Below are 16,406 nucleotides of genomic sequence, written 5' to 3' on the forward strand. Positions count from 1 at the left end.
CACACACACACACACACACACACACACACACACACACACACACACACACACACACACACACACACACACACACACACACACACACACACACACACACACACACAAAAGTGCAAGGGAAGCACACACAACATTGCACCATAGCAAAAAAGAAAATATTTCACTTTGAGGTCCAAGATGATTATTGTCTGACAGCCTGATGTTTTTATGATCCTCCCCCGGTATCCACTTGTACTCCAGTATTAATCATGTCAGACCTGTTTGTAAAGGTTGTGGCGACTACCTGCTCTTTGTGGCAGCTGCAGGGAGAAAGAGAAGGAGGGTGCCTCTCTCATGAAGCTCGCTGCTGCAGCCTCACATGTGACCATGGCAACGGAAATTAATGTGAGGAAAACAATACAGGAGCTGATTTTACTGTCACTGTATCTGAGTGCACTGGATTACACATCTCTTCACCAACAGACAAACAGATAGATCAATATAACAAACAGCTACAATCTGTCATGTACAGCCAGGTAGGATCTGAAGTAGCCAGGAACTGCTGTGACTTTATGTTGGCATGAAAGGACTGCAGCTGCAGTTGTATCTTAGAGAATACAAAAAAAACCCACAATAAATATGACATCAGAGAACAGTATGAAAGGCATTTTTTATTTGTCTTGTTCCTCTCATAAGGAGCAGGAGATTGTTTGTTCCCCCCCTGTGAGGAGCAGCTAATGAGCTCTGTTGTCTGGTGGATACAGGTGCCCCACTGCACAGCAGTAACATTTAGGCATGAAAGACCCAGAGCCTTAAACACACACACACACACTTGTAGAGAACATGAAAGCACTATCAATCAACTTTTAGACTCAGGCAAGTGGGGGGAAGAGCACAATATGAAACCTTCATAATTAAAAATGAAACTTTAGGATTTGCTTTCCCGTAATCGTGATAAGTAAATAGATCAAATGCAAGAATTACATTTTTTTTAACTCAGGTCTGTTTCGGCTTGAACTACTGATACATGTCTGTCAAGAGGAAAGGCAATAGACAGACATTTTAAAGGAGCAATATGTAACTCTGACACCTAGCGTTTAAAAGGGGTGCTGCAGTCCAAATTCAAAACTTTGAAGATAACTGTCATCACCCGCCCCTCTCCTCCTTAGAGTGGATGTGCACGCAGGTTGCTATGTTGCAGACCCTGAAGCTTCAGTGTTTAGCCACCTCTGCATCGATCTATTTTTATAAAGCATTTTGAATATTTGTCCTGTTCTTAACACGTTTCTACGTCGTGGAGCTTATTAGAAAAATGCCGATGCTGTTCAGGTCGGGAAGAATTAGTTATATCTGAACTCTGCTTGCTTCCATCACTGCAACATCTGTTGGTTTGCCGTTTACCTGGCAAACCGAGGGGCAAACAATTACTGTGTGGGGGTACTGTGAATCTGCCTCCTTCTCTGGTAAAAAACAAAAAACAAAAACATATTCTACATTCTGAATCAAAATTTAGCAGGAGGACATACTGGCTGCTGCAGTGTTGTCCGAGAAGTCAGCACGTTAATATAGCATGTCACCTTAATGTCTGATGATATAGTAAAGTCATTTTATGATTTAACTCTGTAGGTATCTTACATAAAGGACCTTTATTATAGCCAAATATTTTTTCAAGGGTTGTGATATTTTGAGATTTTTTATAAATAAGATGCTCAGCATATTTTTTTTTTTGCTTGGAGGATTATTGAATTTAACTTTCATTTACTCATGGAAGATGTCAAAGGATCAGGGAGAGTGCATATGCATGAATTAGACAGAAGTCACTAAGAAAAACAAAGAGTACAAAACAGATTATATTTTGGAGATTATTTTTTTTACTGTACATCCACCTATTTACTTTATCACATAATAATATGATCTTAAACTAAAGACTGACCCATTTGCTCATTTCAAAAATGTCATAAGCCAGTTTGTAGCTTGCGTATCCTAAGTTAAACTCTGTCACAGCACCTGTGCCCTCTGTACAGTAATTTCAATTGTGTGTTCAGCATTACTTTATGCAGTCTAGTAAAAAAATGTACTTAAAGCAACATGTACTTTTACACCTTTTTGATTTTTCCTGAGGAAGGGCCACCACATTTACAAAAAAAAAACGTCATCAAATTAACCACACAGTTAAGTTTATAGAATTCTAAATGGTGAGAAAAAGGCACTATCTGATAGCAGGTTATTCATTGTTCCCACATGTTAATTGCCTCTTTACAGGGTCACAAGACTTAACTGTACATTAGAGTCAATTACTACTGTTAAGTGAAATCTGCCATAGATAGTGTACGACATCTTCAAAAGATACATTACTCGGACTGACTGTAAATCTATAAATAGGCGTTTTGTGGTTGAGATATGAGAAATGCTTACATTGTATTTTATTGCACCATAATGCCAAAGGCAGCAGTGTGACCCAGATACAGTCAATACATCACAGAACTAGGCATGCAAGAATACCTTAGCTAACAAGCACACACATCACTTTGAAATACATATCAATCTTTCTCAGTGCACACATGATTTTTTTTTACATGAATTCAAGCAACAGAGAAACATGATCAGGATGAACTAAATTAGTGTATATTATCGGAGAATATGGCCTAATTGATATGGCTTTCTGAGTTAATTGCCCACAGAAGATTTGATTTCATCATAACATGTTAATAAAGAGCTCTTACTGAAGGCAGAGTGGCAGAAGAGAAAACTTCAAAGTAGCATGCTTCAAGCAGCCCAGGCTTATCTGGTATGTCACACTTCATAAGAAATTCATGCAGTGTCTTTCTTGCGACCCGCTGATGTGAGGACTGCTCCTGCAGGCCCAATGTTTTTTGAATGAAAATAATTGTGGCAGGCATGGGTGGAAGTGGAGACTGATGGTTGGGGTAAAGGCACAGACCATGTTAGCTCTGTTTTCTCTACATGCACAGCATCTCACATCAAGGAGCTACTATACAATAAACAGTTCCAGGGACTTTGCATAAATACTATCATGAGGGTAATGATCTATCAACGAAGCAAAGCTGAGGATATTGGAAATTGTTTTAGTTTTTACCTAAATTCGGTCACAAATCAAAGCCTTGGTAAATTAAAGTTCTGATTATTTCATTGCACTGAAGCAAACTTGAAGTCATCCCCAAAGTTCAATCCCTTGCCTTTTGTCTGAAGAAGTTTCATTTAAACACACCACAGAGATTACATTTTGGCAAAATATTTAATTCTAAGGTTTGTTCATAATAAGGCAACTTCTTAAATGGTCGGTATTTGTTCCTTAGTGGTATGAAAGACTAAACGAAGGTGGTTTACAAAAGCCAGAATCTGGAGCTAAAACATTGCTTTGGTTTATTATTAAACACATCACAACTTGTTGTTTTTCCATGATTGTATATGTGTGTACTGTAGTCGTAAAGCATTAGGGATGCATCTAAATACACTATAAATGCCCCCAGGGGTCTGCAGACGATGTCATCTTCAGAGAGAGTGTCCCTGCAAACATTATGGCCTTGGAATTTACTGATAGCCTTTTAGATATAAATAAGATTGGATCTCCTTTGCATGAGCTTAACAGTGAAAAAAGGTTAAAAATATAAACTTCTGCTTAGAAGAGAACCTTAGCGCAGCACGGTGCATCGTCAAAATTGTCATAAAGTAAGTGATAGTACAATCCAAAATTAAACAATGTGGCAGGTAACCACAGGGGAGGTATTGAGATTGCACTTGCAATCTCCTGCAGAAACATATTCATTAGTATTGGTGCATGTTTATATCTCTGTCTCTCTCTTTCTCTGGAGAAACCTCTTTCCTGGCGACTGGTGGGCAGATAATTACAAAGTAGATCAAGACTCTCTCTGGGGTTGTTAGTGTTTCAATTAATGATGCATCCAAACAAAGTCTTCATGCTTCATAGGCGAGCTAAGCTTTTTACCTCCCCACACTGTCTCAATAACACTCAGAACGAGTCACTAATTAGAACATTTTGCTGCACCACACCAAAAAAACCCAACACATTTTAGAAACAATGTTAAGAGGTAGTTGTGATTTTAAAGGTTGTTCGGGCATTGAAAAGCTGGAAAAGGGCCGCGGTAGCCTATAGCAGTTAGTGCGCATGCCCCATGTAAAGAGGCCTAAGTCCTTGAGAGGAGACGGCCCGGGTTCAAGACCAACCTGTGGCTCCTTTCCCACATGTCATTCCCCACTCTCTTTCCCCTCAGTTTCTGACAATATCCACTGTCCTGTCTCTAAAATAAAGGCATAAATAGCCCCAAAATAACTTTTAAAAAGATGGTAATGCTTCCTAGATAATATTCAATTATCTATCTTTATTTCAATACCTGGGCAAAAACTGGAATTGGCAGCTCTACAGCATGTTGATATTTCGCTGACTTAGAATATTTTTGCAAGAAGCATCTCTTTATCTCTCTCTTGCTAACAGGAGAGTTGGTAATCGGCCAAGCTTCTACTTCTAAACGAGTCTTCTGTTACTGTACCGAATACACTTTGATGCATAACAGTAAATAACCAAAGCACGCATTATTTTACAGTTTAACAGAAGGGACTAACCACACATGTTGTTATTAACAAACAACAACAAGTACTAAAAAGCAAACTTTCTCTGTGAACTCGTTGGCCTTGTCTGGAGGGAATTAAAATAACAAAGGTATCTTATATTGTTTGCTGCTCTTGTGCAGCTGTTTCCTGAACAAATATCAAAACTTAAGTGTTCTGTTATTTGATTAATTCTGTGACTTCACATCTTCTGCATAGTTTATAATAATAAATCAGTCTTATTGTCTTTTTGCCAATAGTACATGCTTGCATAATTATAGCAAAAGGGAGATATGCATGTTAACCTAAAAGCAAGGTACTGAAGAAAAGGAGGATTTTCTTGCACAAACTTCAACTGACAAGGTGCATGAAGAGTGAAAGGCTTAGAAGAGATCAAAATGCTCCAGCAACACTTGTAGTAAGAAGATCAGCTTTATTAACAATTAGGTTAAAGTTAAACAATAAAAGTTGATCTTCTTACTAAAAGTGTTGCTGGAGCATTTTGACCTCTTCTAAACCTAAAAGCAAGGCCCAGCAAGAATATTTAAAAACTACATGAGCATTATGGTTACAATTTGTCCATGAGATCTGAAAACATTGTTTTCTCTCGATAACCTATTTTTGGGGATTTTGTTCTCCATCCATCCATTGTCTTCCACTTTTAAGGGCCAGTTTTCGTTAACAGCTGGCCTTTCATAGATGCTGTCATTTAATTCAAAGTGAACCTACTTTGAAAAGTACTACAACGATTTACTAGCTGTTTGCTGGTTACTCTACACTTCTCAGTGCTCATTTCACAGTGCATATCTGAGGGGAATGTAATTAGTTCTGCGAGGATTAACATTGTAAGCCAAAGTACTTGACAAATTGAAAACTTGACCTGATGACGGCACTAGATTAAAAGTCAGAGAATCATCAAAGTTATTACATTCGCCCGGAGAGCACACATGAATATGTATACCAATTTTCATGGCGGTCAATCAAATAGTTGTGGAGACACTTCATTTTGAACCAAAAATGTCAATCTGTTGGTTGAGCTTGAGGGGGTATGCGCACAGGTTTAAGTTAGATCAGTTTAAAGTGGTCTCTGAAGCTGTTGGAGGGGAAAGTGAAACTTTTATTATCTGAGCCAAAGTAGGCCACAAAATCAATTCTGATCAGGTTAAATGTATTGTTAGAATTAAACTGAATAAGTTTCATGAAATGAATGACCACCTGACAAAAAACAACCCACATCACTTGTCACTATGGAGCTACTGTAATTGTTTGGTTTGGTGGAAATTAGCATTGATTAGCAAATGCTAATCAAATTACTCAGCCACTGTGTTAAACGTATGCTTGTTGCATTAGCTTTCACTGTTGCCTCATACTGAGTGAGTTAGCTTCCAAATATGGTTACTGTTAGCTTAATCAGATGACAGTTTCCATTTAAACTCAGATTTAAAGACAACACATTTGTGCTTGGCACAAACACACCTGAACCCTTGGTTAGACATTACAAGTTACCTGCTGTTGTTCTAGTAATGTAAATAATGTTAGACAAAGTTTATTGTACATCAAAAAACAAATAAATACCCTAAATTCCCACTAAAACATCTTAATATCTGTTTGCTCTAGAGATGTTCAGTGAGTCCACAGTCTCAGTGATGTCACCCACTGGTTTCTTAAGTGGACTTCTGAAGCCCAATGATTCCCATTGGAAATGCTGTCTTTTCAGTCAACCAAGCCAGTGGATTCCCAAAGTGGGGTTCCCGAGTATATTTTGTATAGTATGTATATTTTACCCCTTATTGTGAAATGAAATACAAAAAGGTTGTTCAATTTAATATCAAACCAAAGTCCTTCAGTGAGATTTTATGCTGAAATTAAAGTAAAAGATTTGAGTTTGTGCATGACTACAAAAGTGAAGCTATCTGTTGTGCTCTTTGTGAATATAAATGCCCCCAGACACACTGAAATAATAAATTGAGATGTTCAGACCTTTGCTAAGAAACAGCACACATCTGTTGACTGTCTGCTTCTCTGTCCTTAGAAAAGAGGTGACAGCAGGCCAGCACACAATGTACCCTCTATCATGTTATCAATGCATTAGCTCTCTAATCCAAACTAATTGTTTCCTCATTACTCTCAGGAAAATAAACAAAGCCAACAACAAGTCAATCTGTACACATTCCCATTTACATGATCCCACAAGCCCAGCAGAGAGGATAGGGAAGGAGGAAAGAATGGTAATCACATGTTGCTGCTGTATAGTCAACTCTCAAAAAGTGAATCCTCAAGGTGGCCGCGGATCAAGAGAGGATCCAACTGTGAGCGCTAAGGCTTTATCATGCTTTCTGCTGGGACGCCAGGGCAAGGGTGTCCGACGTTGAATGACCCAAAACATCCGATGACCCTAGATACTACCACTGATGATGTGTCCAAATGCATCACACGATGTATGGTTACAAACAATGCCTTAACTGCTTTTTTGCACATGTAATTTTTAACATGACATAGTATAGCTAGAGATAGAGCACTATAATGTTGCTAAGTGAAAAAAGACAGTCCTTTGAATTATTGATACTACAGATGTATAGCTTAGCGTAAACATATTAGAGAGTACTTAGGTATTCGTATTTAGTTTCAGTCTACATGCAGCTGGCAGACATTTGCAGTATCAGTCATGGACAAACTTAAATCTGCAAGTTCATAACCCCTTTCCATTCCCCCCCTTAACTGAGTGAACAGGCTGCACCCTCCAGTGGTGAATTGTTAAACAACAGCTAAGCGCCATTCAGTCATTTCTTTTGCACAGTAAACAAATTAACAGGCACATTGCTTATACAGCTTTCTGTGGAAGAATAGTCCAAATGACTGGTGTATGATTCCAAAAGATAAGCCTCAATACAGTAAATTACTAATGCCCATTGCTCACTTATGCCTCCCACTTTAATATATATATATATATTTTTTAATTAACAATGACAGGTAGTACCATATTCCTATGACATTCTTTTTTTCAAATGTTATTTTAGGTTCTGACACCAACAAATACACAAGATATGCACCCCAGTTTCAGTGAGTCCACAGTCTCAGTGATGTCACCCACTGGTTTCTTAAGTGGACTTCTGAAGCCCAATGATTCCCATTGGAAATGCTGTCTTTTCAGTCAACCAAGCCAGTGGATTCCCAAAGTGGGGTTCCCTAGTATATCTTGTATAGTATGTATATTTTACCCCTTATTGTGAAATGAAATACAAAAAGGTTGTTCAATTTAATATCACACCAAAGTCCTTCAGTGAGATTTTATGCTGAAATTAAAGTAAAAGATTTGAGTTTGCGCATGACTACAAAAGTGAAGCTATCTGTTGTGCTCTTTGTGAATACAAATGCCCCCAGACACACTGAAATAATATAATTATGTTAAGGCTGCTGTATTCTTTAGTGTTGTTCTAATGTCAGTGTTTGGATAGGCTTTTAGTATGATAAGTATCATATCCATAAAATAATCAAAACATTAAAACCCATTCCCTGTACAATGTGTACCAGTAAAGAAATGATCTTTATCTAATTTGTTTTTGAGCTAATTTTAGGAATAAATTAAGTAAAATAAAAACACTGCATTTTTTTAACAAGCCGGACGCCGCCGCGTTCACACCCTGGTTAAAAATGTGGGCCGTGTACCTCTATATCTTTTGCTGTTAATTCTTAACTTGCTTTACTTTGGTTTGGTATAATTTCTACCTGGAATAAACTGTTTATAAAATGTGTCCTCGTGTCGCTTCAGATTATCCCACGCCGCTGCACACTCCACCCACACACACACACGGACCTCTGAATTCTAACTACATCCATCCGGCCAAGTGAAAAACTTGTTGACTAATTCTTGAAATGATTCTGCACAAAGAGACAGATGGATCAGTCAGGACGGAGGAGGAGTTGGGGATTGAACCCTCAACCTTATGGTTAAGAGATGACTGACTCTACCAACTGAGCCACTGCCACAAACTCATAATAAATAACCCCACGAGCTGCACAGTTTCTCACCATTTACATCTTTGGCTCATAAAGAGCTCCTGTTTGTAGAGTTCTGACATTCATTAGTATACTCAACATGATATATCATGTAAAGTAGCTAAATTAGGCCGTCATAAGTTCCCATAGCAATATAACAACATGAATACTGATTAAATGCAGTTAATACACCTCTCAATTAGAGGCTATAACTATGACTTTATGAGTTTAAGCCCCGTAGTGACAATTGTAGAAAATGAAGGGACATTAGAGTGATGACAGTCTCGGTGAAGCGCTGTGGAGCTAATGGAATCTCAGTTTGAAAGAAGATGAAATAATTCTTACCGTTTCTAAAGTTTTCTTCAATGCTTTCTGCTTCCCCTTGTAATTCTGTGTGACTCCCTGAGCTGTCAAACTGTTTTCCGCAGCTGTCTTTTTTCAGACTATGAGCGGTTCATGGCTTGGGTAATATGCATTAATCATCTGTTTCAAATATTTATTGTAGCAGCAGAGTATAGTTTGCGTTTGGCGCCTAGGCTCCGACCTAATCACTCCTGGCAGTTTTAGTTTACATGCAGTTATGTTTTATTTTACATGGGGGGTTACATGGGGGTTATGTATCATAACACCCCCCCCCCCATTGATCACAATGGACTAGTAGAAGTGACTTTTCAGTTCATCCTCAACATCTGCTTTCCTTTACGTACAAGCTTTTAAGATCCTTTGTCAATGTCAATGTTTACCATTTCAATCCTCTTAGTACTGACGAAGAGCTAATATGATAACTCTATAAATGATACTACATCTAATTCTTGTTGGAAAGTTGGATTTGATTTTTGATCAGTTCTGCAAACAATACAGACACCCTACAAGTATTGTAGGCAATTTCCCCTGCATGGTTCAATTGGACAATACAATAATGACATAAATAGTTATTATAAGCAATAGTAAAACCATTCATATGTTTTGTTTTATAGTAATGTGTCTTTGTTTTTGTTGTTTTTTAATGGATAAAATATGTTCACTAATTTGATCTTTTTATGAATGCAGATATGTCATGGAACAAGATCTCCACTGCAACTCATTTTCTCCAAACGTCTACACCTGTTAGTCCCTCAAGGACACTGGCCAAACGCCTTGAAATATGGTCAAGTCATACCTTATGCCGTTATGTCTGGTTTCATCTTGCCACTAGATGGTGACAGAATACTACACTTGAAGAAGCAGCTGAGGGTTTCAAGAAGCACTGCAGCTGAAGCTCTGTTCCAAAACATCCCAATACTCCAACCTCCTAACTGGTTGAGCAGAAAATGGAGAATGACAGTCACCGCAAAAAAAAGGCAGTTCAGGTCAGAACCAGACCGATTAATCGGCCAGCCAATAATATCGGCCAATATTAGCTTATGCAGTGAGTATCTTATTGGCTAATATTAAAGCAGATATGGGCCAGTATTACTATATTCACCAGTAAAATAGTATTTCAAGTTTCATTGTATTACACTAGCAGTTCTCACCAGCAGAGGGCGCTATATGGATTCCAACAAGCATTATCACTCTCCAGAGTGTCGAGAGGTGACGCACCTACATGTGCAGTTACTTTCCAGTTGAGTGACCATTTTGTCTTCATTATATATCTTTTGTGATAGTGTTTGATAACTCCATTTATGTGATCAACGCAACACATCTGTATATCTATATATCTCTACATATTGAACATAGATCTAAGATAGATATCGGCAGGTATATCGTTTTCTGATTCTTCTCTGATTAATCGGTCCCAAAAATCTCATATTGGTCGGGCCCTAGTTCAGATTACCTGAAAGTCCTCATTCACTGAGACCCAACAACACATAAAGAAACATAGCTTTATAGCGTTAAAGTCATGAAGGACCCGATTAATTCATCAACAAATAGGGATGACAGTCTGTACATCTCTAAACTATCAGGTAGAATCTTTTGCTATGTCTGGTTACTCTATGGTGAGCTGAGAAAAACATATAAATTTCTTACCTCCCCTGCCAGTGAGGTGTACAATTTCCTTTGTTGTTTTCTACTCAGTTGTTTTGGAGGCATGTTGACTGGCTTCTCTGGTCAGTGACTGTAAAGACAAAATAAGCAAACTGGTTAAACTGGAAAAAACTGGATTGACACTTATCAAAGCACAACTAAATTTCATTTCCACAGACTCAATATAACGTGATTTATGTCTCAGTTAACTGAAGATTTATTCATTTGGACAGGGATTAAATTAGTTATGATCTATAAAAAACAAATTGTCTAACAAATTGCAGTGTTGTAGATACCTATTTGCAAACCTTTTGATAGACCATGATAGTAATTTGACTGAAAATGTCAGTTTGTTCTCGGTAATTGATGGAGCATAACTAAAATCGTGTCTCTGTGGTAAGGACTGTATATAAAGACATTGATAGTTAAGATTCTGGGCCCCAGGACAGTGACAAAGTGTAACTGGAAAATGATATAAAAATGAAATAAGTAAAAAAAAAAAAAAAAAAAAGGACAAACTTTACAACATCCAATGCAGATTTTGTGTTAATATCATGTATCATCAACACAGTCTAATTACCGACCAGCACAGCACGCCCACCCTGCTTGAACTCTTGTGACCTTTATCAAGCTGAGCTGCAGTCTGCCCATCCTTATTACACACCCCAATTGCAAATCCCTGAGCACTGGCCTTTTCCAGTATGACTTTATGACACTGTTATTGTAGCATTTTCCTTTGACTATCGTACCCTCTGTGAGCCATGGCTGGAGACAATCTCAACTGTTAACCTAGCCTTGACACACTGTATGGCATTCTGATTCCAGGTCTGCATTGAAATGTGGCTAATTCAGGTTTTTATTCTTACCTGTTACTATTTAAAATGGCTGTTTTTCTCAGAAGAATAATAATTTGGAAGACTTTTAATATGGCACAAAATAACCACTGGAAAAGTTTAAACCTACTCTACCACTCTTGTCTTCCTGAATACACAGGCTGTAGTATTTAAAGGCTTTATATGTGATTTTTCACACTTCAATGTAATAGAAATCAAGTACATCCTCTGAAAATAAATCTGTGAGTCATGACTGTCTACAATGGGTGTAACACCTGAGTCCCACTGTCTGTGATGTTTTCAGAGTCCTATCTCCAGTTTGTTTACATCGCCTGGATGGTGGCTGACTCCTCCCCTCGCGAATAAAAGTTGTTTAATTGAGGGACTAGAGAAAAGAAGAATAACATACTGTACTCACTGCTTAACTGTGTTTCTAGATCACGCTCATTAAGGGTAAGTTTACATGCAGTGTGAAGATACGAGCGTAATAACGATCGCTAGCATTAGCATGCTAACACAACAATGCAGCGCGAGTTGTTTTGGTTTCATACTGGTGCTCAAGGGCGACATCTGCTGGATCAAAAAAAACGCATATAAAGCCTTTAAAGATCATAATGTTCCAAATGAAGTGCTTTTAACAGATTCTCCCACATACCTTACTGAAGAGGAAACTGCATACGGCCATCTTTGCCACTTTCTCAAATAGGTAAGAAAGGAAGTACTTATATAATGTAACACGTTCACAATTCAGGAGTCAATTAGACCAAAAAAGCAGCAGTCAGCTGTGCTCATTTAGTCGACCAAATGGTTAAACATCATCTTGCTCGCTACTCGGCCCTAGACTTACTTGCCAGTTACACAATTTCTGATTTTGCCCACAATGTCGGTCAAATGTAATTCTCAAAGTGCGACACAGCCAAACGCCACTCGTCGGGGCTGATGACAAAAAATGAAGATGAAGTTGGATGCCGGCTGTGTCAGGTTAATCTGGCATATCAACTGGAGCAATGGATGATCATATTTAGCACAGGCATGTGGATGTTAGGCTGGAGGGAAGAACGATGGCTGGTGGTGATAGCCCTGCTTAGGTTAGCCACAGTTGGCAAACCAAATAACATTGTTTTCCCGCCAACAATTCTGAATAAATTGTGCTCCATTTTGACTTCACATTTAGATGTTTAAATGGAATTTAAATTTGAGTTTAAATGACTTCTAAATTAACTCTGCTGGGAACATCCCCAGTAAGAACAAAACTATGATAGAGTGAGTTAAAAGATGCTCCTCCACTAATGCTTCAAACTGACCAATGCATTCCCTTTATTGTTTCGATGATCAGAACCAGGGCTGCAATAATCAACAGGGCTGTTAATGGAAAGGAGGGGGCAACGACAGTAGGGCAGATACATTCCTTCATCGATCTAGTCCACAGTGACTGACATTGATTCTACAGAGAGAGTCCCTGTATGGTAAATCATTTCCTAGTGAGATATCCTAACAAATACACAAAAGCAGAAGCTGTGAGTCCCTGCCTGGTCTAATCATCTCTTAATTGTTGACTTTAAAAGGACAATTTCCTATTGAGACACGCTCATCAAAAGACTGTGCAGTGTGCCGCTCTATCTCTCATTAAAAGACAGTGTAGCTCACTCAACAAGGATCTATCTCCCTCGTCAAAAAGAGGGGACTTTTCTTAATGAAAGAAAATAATCTGCGATCTGAAAGATGGATGTATTGGACACTATTCATAGTGTTTTTGCTCCATGGATAGCATCCAATATATCCAAGAGCAGTGTGCGTGTAGCAATTATAATATTTAAAGTCAACAGAGGAATAAAAGCTGGCTCTTTAGCATAAATGTTTCAGAGAAATATCTTTAAAATAAGGCAAAACAATAGGTATAAGAAAAGGAAACAGTTGTAACGTATTCAAGCTCAGTCAATATTCATATCCTGGCGCTGCATCTGAGACAAACTGTAGATATGTGAGATGTTGCTAAGGACAGAAAAACACATAAAGACGCTCATGCTCTGCTGAAATAAAAAAGTCGACATAAGTTATATGTGTGCTGTATAGTAGTCTGAATTTAAATAACGCAGAGGGCAAAAAACTTCCTGAAATGTTCAGGGCGAGCTGCATGTGTGAACACAAACAGCTGAATTTTCATTCTGACTTTAACCGGAATTGCTTCTGCCGGCTCCCTAGTAAATTTTCTGAGTGAAGTCAAGGGGAGCCAATATGAGAACGCAGCAGAAAATATTCAAGAAAATTCACCGCAAGGAAGTGGGAGGATCCTGCGACTGGCATGCAACGTTTGCAGAACAGTGTGATTTAAGTGTACATTATGAAACTTCTTCATTATGACTTCAGTCTTTAGTTATTAATTAGTCAAACTACACATATCATTAATACAAAGGCAAAATTCTCATCATCTTGTCGGACTCTGTTGCAATTGTCTTCCATCTCCACATTGTTCTTTTTATATCATGTCCTGCCTCCTGACACCTCCTCCTGCAGTTCAAAAGGGAAAGCTTCTAACTGTGGGGTACATGTGTGAACAAGCAACTAAGGACGATTTCAGGGGATTTCAGGAGTGCATATGATAAAACAGCTCCCGAAACATAAAAATAAAACCTATTTTCCTATTTTTTTATTTTCTTACAAAGATTATGTTTAAAGAACAGAGCTCACCTAAATCGCTCCATAGCCACGCAGACAGGTGTCAGTTTAGTTTGTATACAGGCATAGTGCACACCTCACCCTGCCCCTTAACCTGAGCCCCTGACCCTTAATTTGACACCAGATGCAAGATGTCAGCAGTATGTTAGTGCTACAAGTGCAAAGGAAGTGGCCATCTGTTCAATTCACACCAAGTTTGAGCTCTGACAATGTTTCACTGTACTCACAACCAGCTGTCCCGTCAGCAAACTGTGTTTGTACAAAAATAAAATATGTGTTAGTGCGTGTCTGTGCGTGCGTGTGTGTGTGTGTGTGTGTGTGTGTGTGTGTGTGTGTGTGTGTGTGTTTTACATTTCTCTTAAGGTACCTCAGAAAAAGACTCAATGTTGATTCATTTGACACACATCAATCATAACGTTTTCCAAAATCCTTTGCCTGACATGCATGAGCGGCAGATGTCAAAAACACGTCAGAAACACTTGCAACCCAACCTCTGTCAGATGACAAACCACAAAAACAAGTAACACTAAAGGCCAGACTCACACTAAGCCTTGACGCCTGTAGTGTTAGATCCATGATCGGGGAGTACAAGATGGGAGAAAAGCCGTTGGCAAGACAACATAACTTAGAAATAGTTGATCTGAACATCTGTTCGGCCATGCTATGTGATGGGTTTTTTGCCATCGGTTAAACGTTCTTGGAGCATCAGAGAGACATTGTAGTTTTACCCGAGCTGCTAAGGACTGTCTTGAAATAATATAGCACCACTGCACTTTCAACATGCTGCAATATGGTCAATAATAACTACTATTCTTGTATATTTTGTATATTGTGTGTTGCTTCATCTTGTCTTTGTCATGATTTGGTCTCATTTAGTTTTGTATTTCAGCGTTTAGGTTTCCCTGTTTTAATTTCTCCTGTCCATCCTAGTGTTGCTTGTTTCCCTTGTGTGTTTTTGTCTTAATGTTTCATAGTTTTAGTCTTCAGTGTTTCCTGTTTTATTTTCTAGTTTCTTATCCTTGTGTTTCTTTGTTCTAGTGGTAATGTTACATTCTTGAGTTCTGTGTGTCTTTAGTGTTTCATGATTTAGTTTGTAGTTGTCCTCAGTGTTTCTTGTATTGTATTCCTGCCTCTGTGAGTTTCCCTCAGTGTTGATTACCCTCATTGTCTTCACCTGCGTTATTAGTCTCACCTGTGTCTGATTACCCCTGTGTCTATTTAGTCTCTGTGTCCCTTCGCTCGTGTTGTCAGATCATTGTTGTAAGTTCACAGCAGTTGTCTGTCAATGTCAGAGTTTCTAGTGTTCCCTTGTTTTCCCTTTTTTGGATTTTGTTCTTGTAAGTTTTAGTTTTGCATTTTGCCTCTAGCTTTTTTGTTAAAATAAATTGTTTTTGTTAAGCATCTGCACTTGGGTACTGTTCGTTCTCAATCTTTGACAGGCTTTAATCTGCTGGTTGAGCTTACTTTACGAGACAGGCGGACTTGAATGGAAATACAGAAGGGACGCACTGTTGGAACAACACACAGAACAAGACCGCTTGCTTCTCTAAAAAGCATTAATCGTGTGCTACTTTCTCCCTGTAGACGCACCGTACATAGGCTACCGCAGTTTCTCCCTGTGGTCACAGTGATGGAAAAGAACGACACCACTGCTCCTTTGAGTGGCTCGTTTCCTTTCTGAAAAACTCCCGCACAGCTCAGTTGACAACATAGACTGTAAATATTAATGGACGAAGCCTGAGTGACGTCACCCATCTGTTACTGCAGGGGGCTCTGGTGTCACATTGATGGCTCTCACCATGCTGGAAATCCTGTCTCACCCTAACTTTCAGTCAACCTAATGACAGGATAAGAGCTGGAGCTGAGGCGAGTTTCAAGCCTCTTGACAAACCGTTACATTGCATCCATCAGTCAATCAGGTCAGCTAAGCTCCTTATTGTCAATAACGCTTCTCCTTCATAAAATCAAAAGGGATGAGTTATCCAAATATTCAACCCCCGTAGAGTTTGTGTGGATTGAGACGTGGGCAAATCTGACCTATTTCATTATTTGAACCATGTTCATTTCTGCTGCAAAAAAGCTTTTTTTGAATGAGTGTGTATGTGACTTCTGGTGCATATGCAGCCAGCCTCAAGCGGGCCCTTCAAGGACTGCAGGATTTTGCATATCCGCATTGGCTTAACTTCTGGAGGCTTGATCCAAACTGAGTTTTGTGATCAGTTGCACCCCTATTAAGTAATGTAAAACTGACTATGATGGTCAGTTGAGATAAGATGTTATAAGGGAGAAAAAGTAGTAGATGTGGCGTATGGCTCAAGAATAATACTGCCC

At 38.7% G+C, this 16,406-nt stretch overlaps 1 protein-coding gene across 1 annotated transcript in view; it reads right to left on the reverse strand.

The window, feature by feature from the left end:
* The window catches only part of plppr5b (phospholipid phosphatase related 5b), an 86,811-nt gene that overhangs the window by 68,566 nt on the left and 1,839 nt on the right, over positions 1-16,406 (reverse strand). The window contains exon 2 of the mRNA XM_065948963.1: positions 10,570-10,657. Within this exon, the coding sequence (XP_065805035.1) occupies positions 10,570-10,632 (63 nt within the window). The 5' untranslated portion in view covers positions 10,633-10,657. The remainder of the gene's footprint in view (positions 1-10,569; positions 10,658-16,406) is intronic.

Source organism: Labrus bergylta, chromosome 20 (genome assembly GCF_963930695.1).
Source record: "Labrus bergylta chromosome 20, fLabBer1.1, whole genome shotgun sequence".
NCBI lineage: Eukaryota > Metazoa > Chordata > Actinopteri > Labriformes > Labridae > Labrus > Labrus bergylta.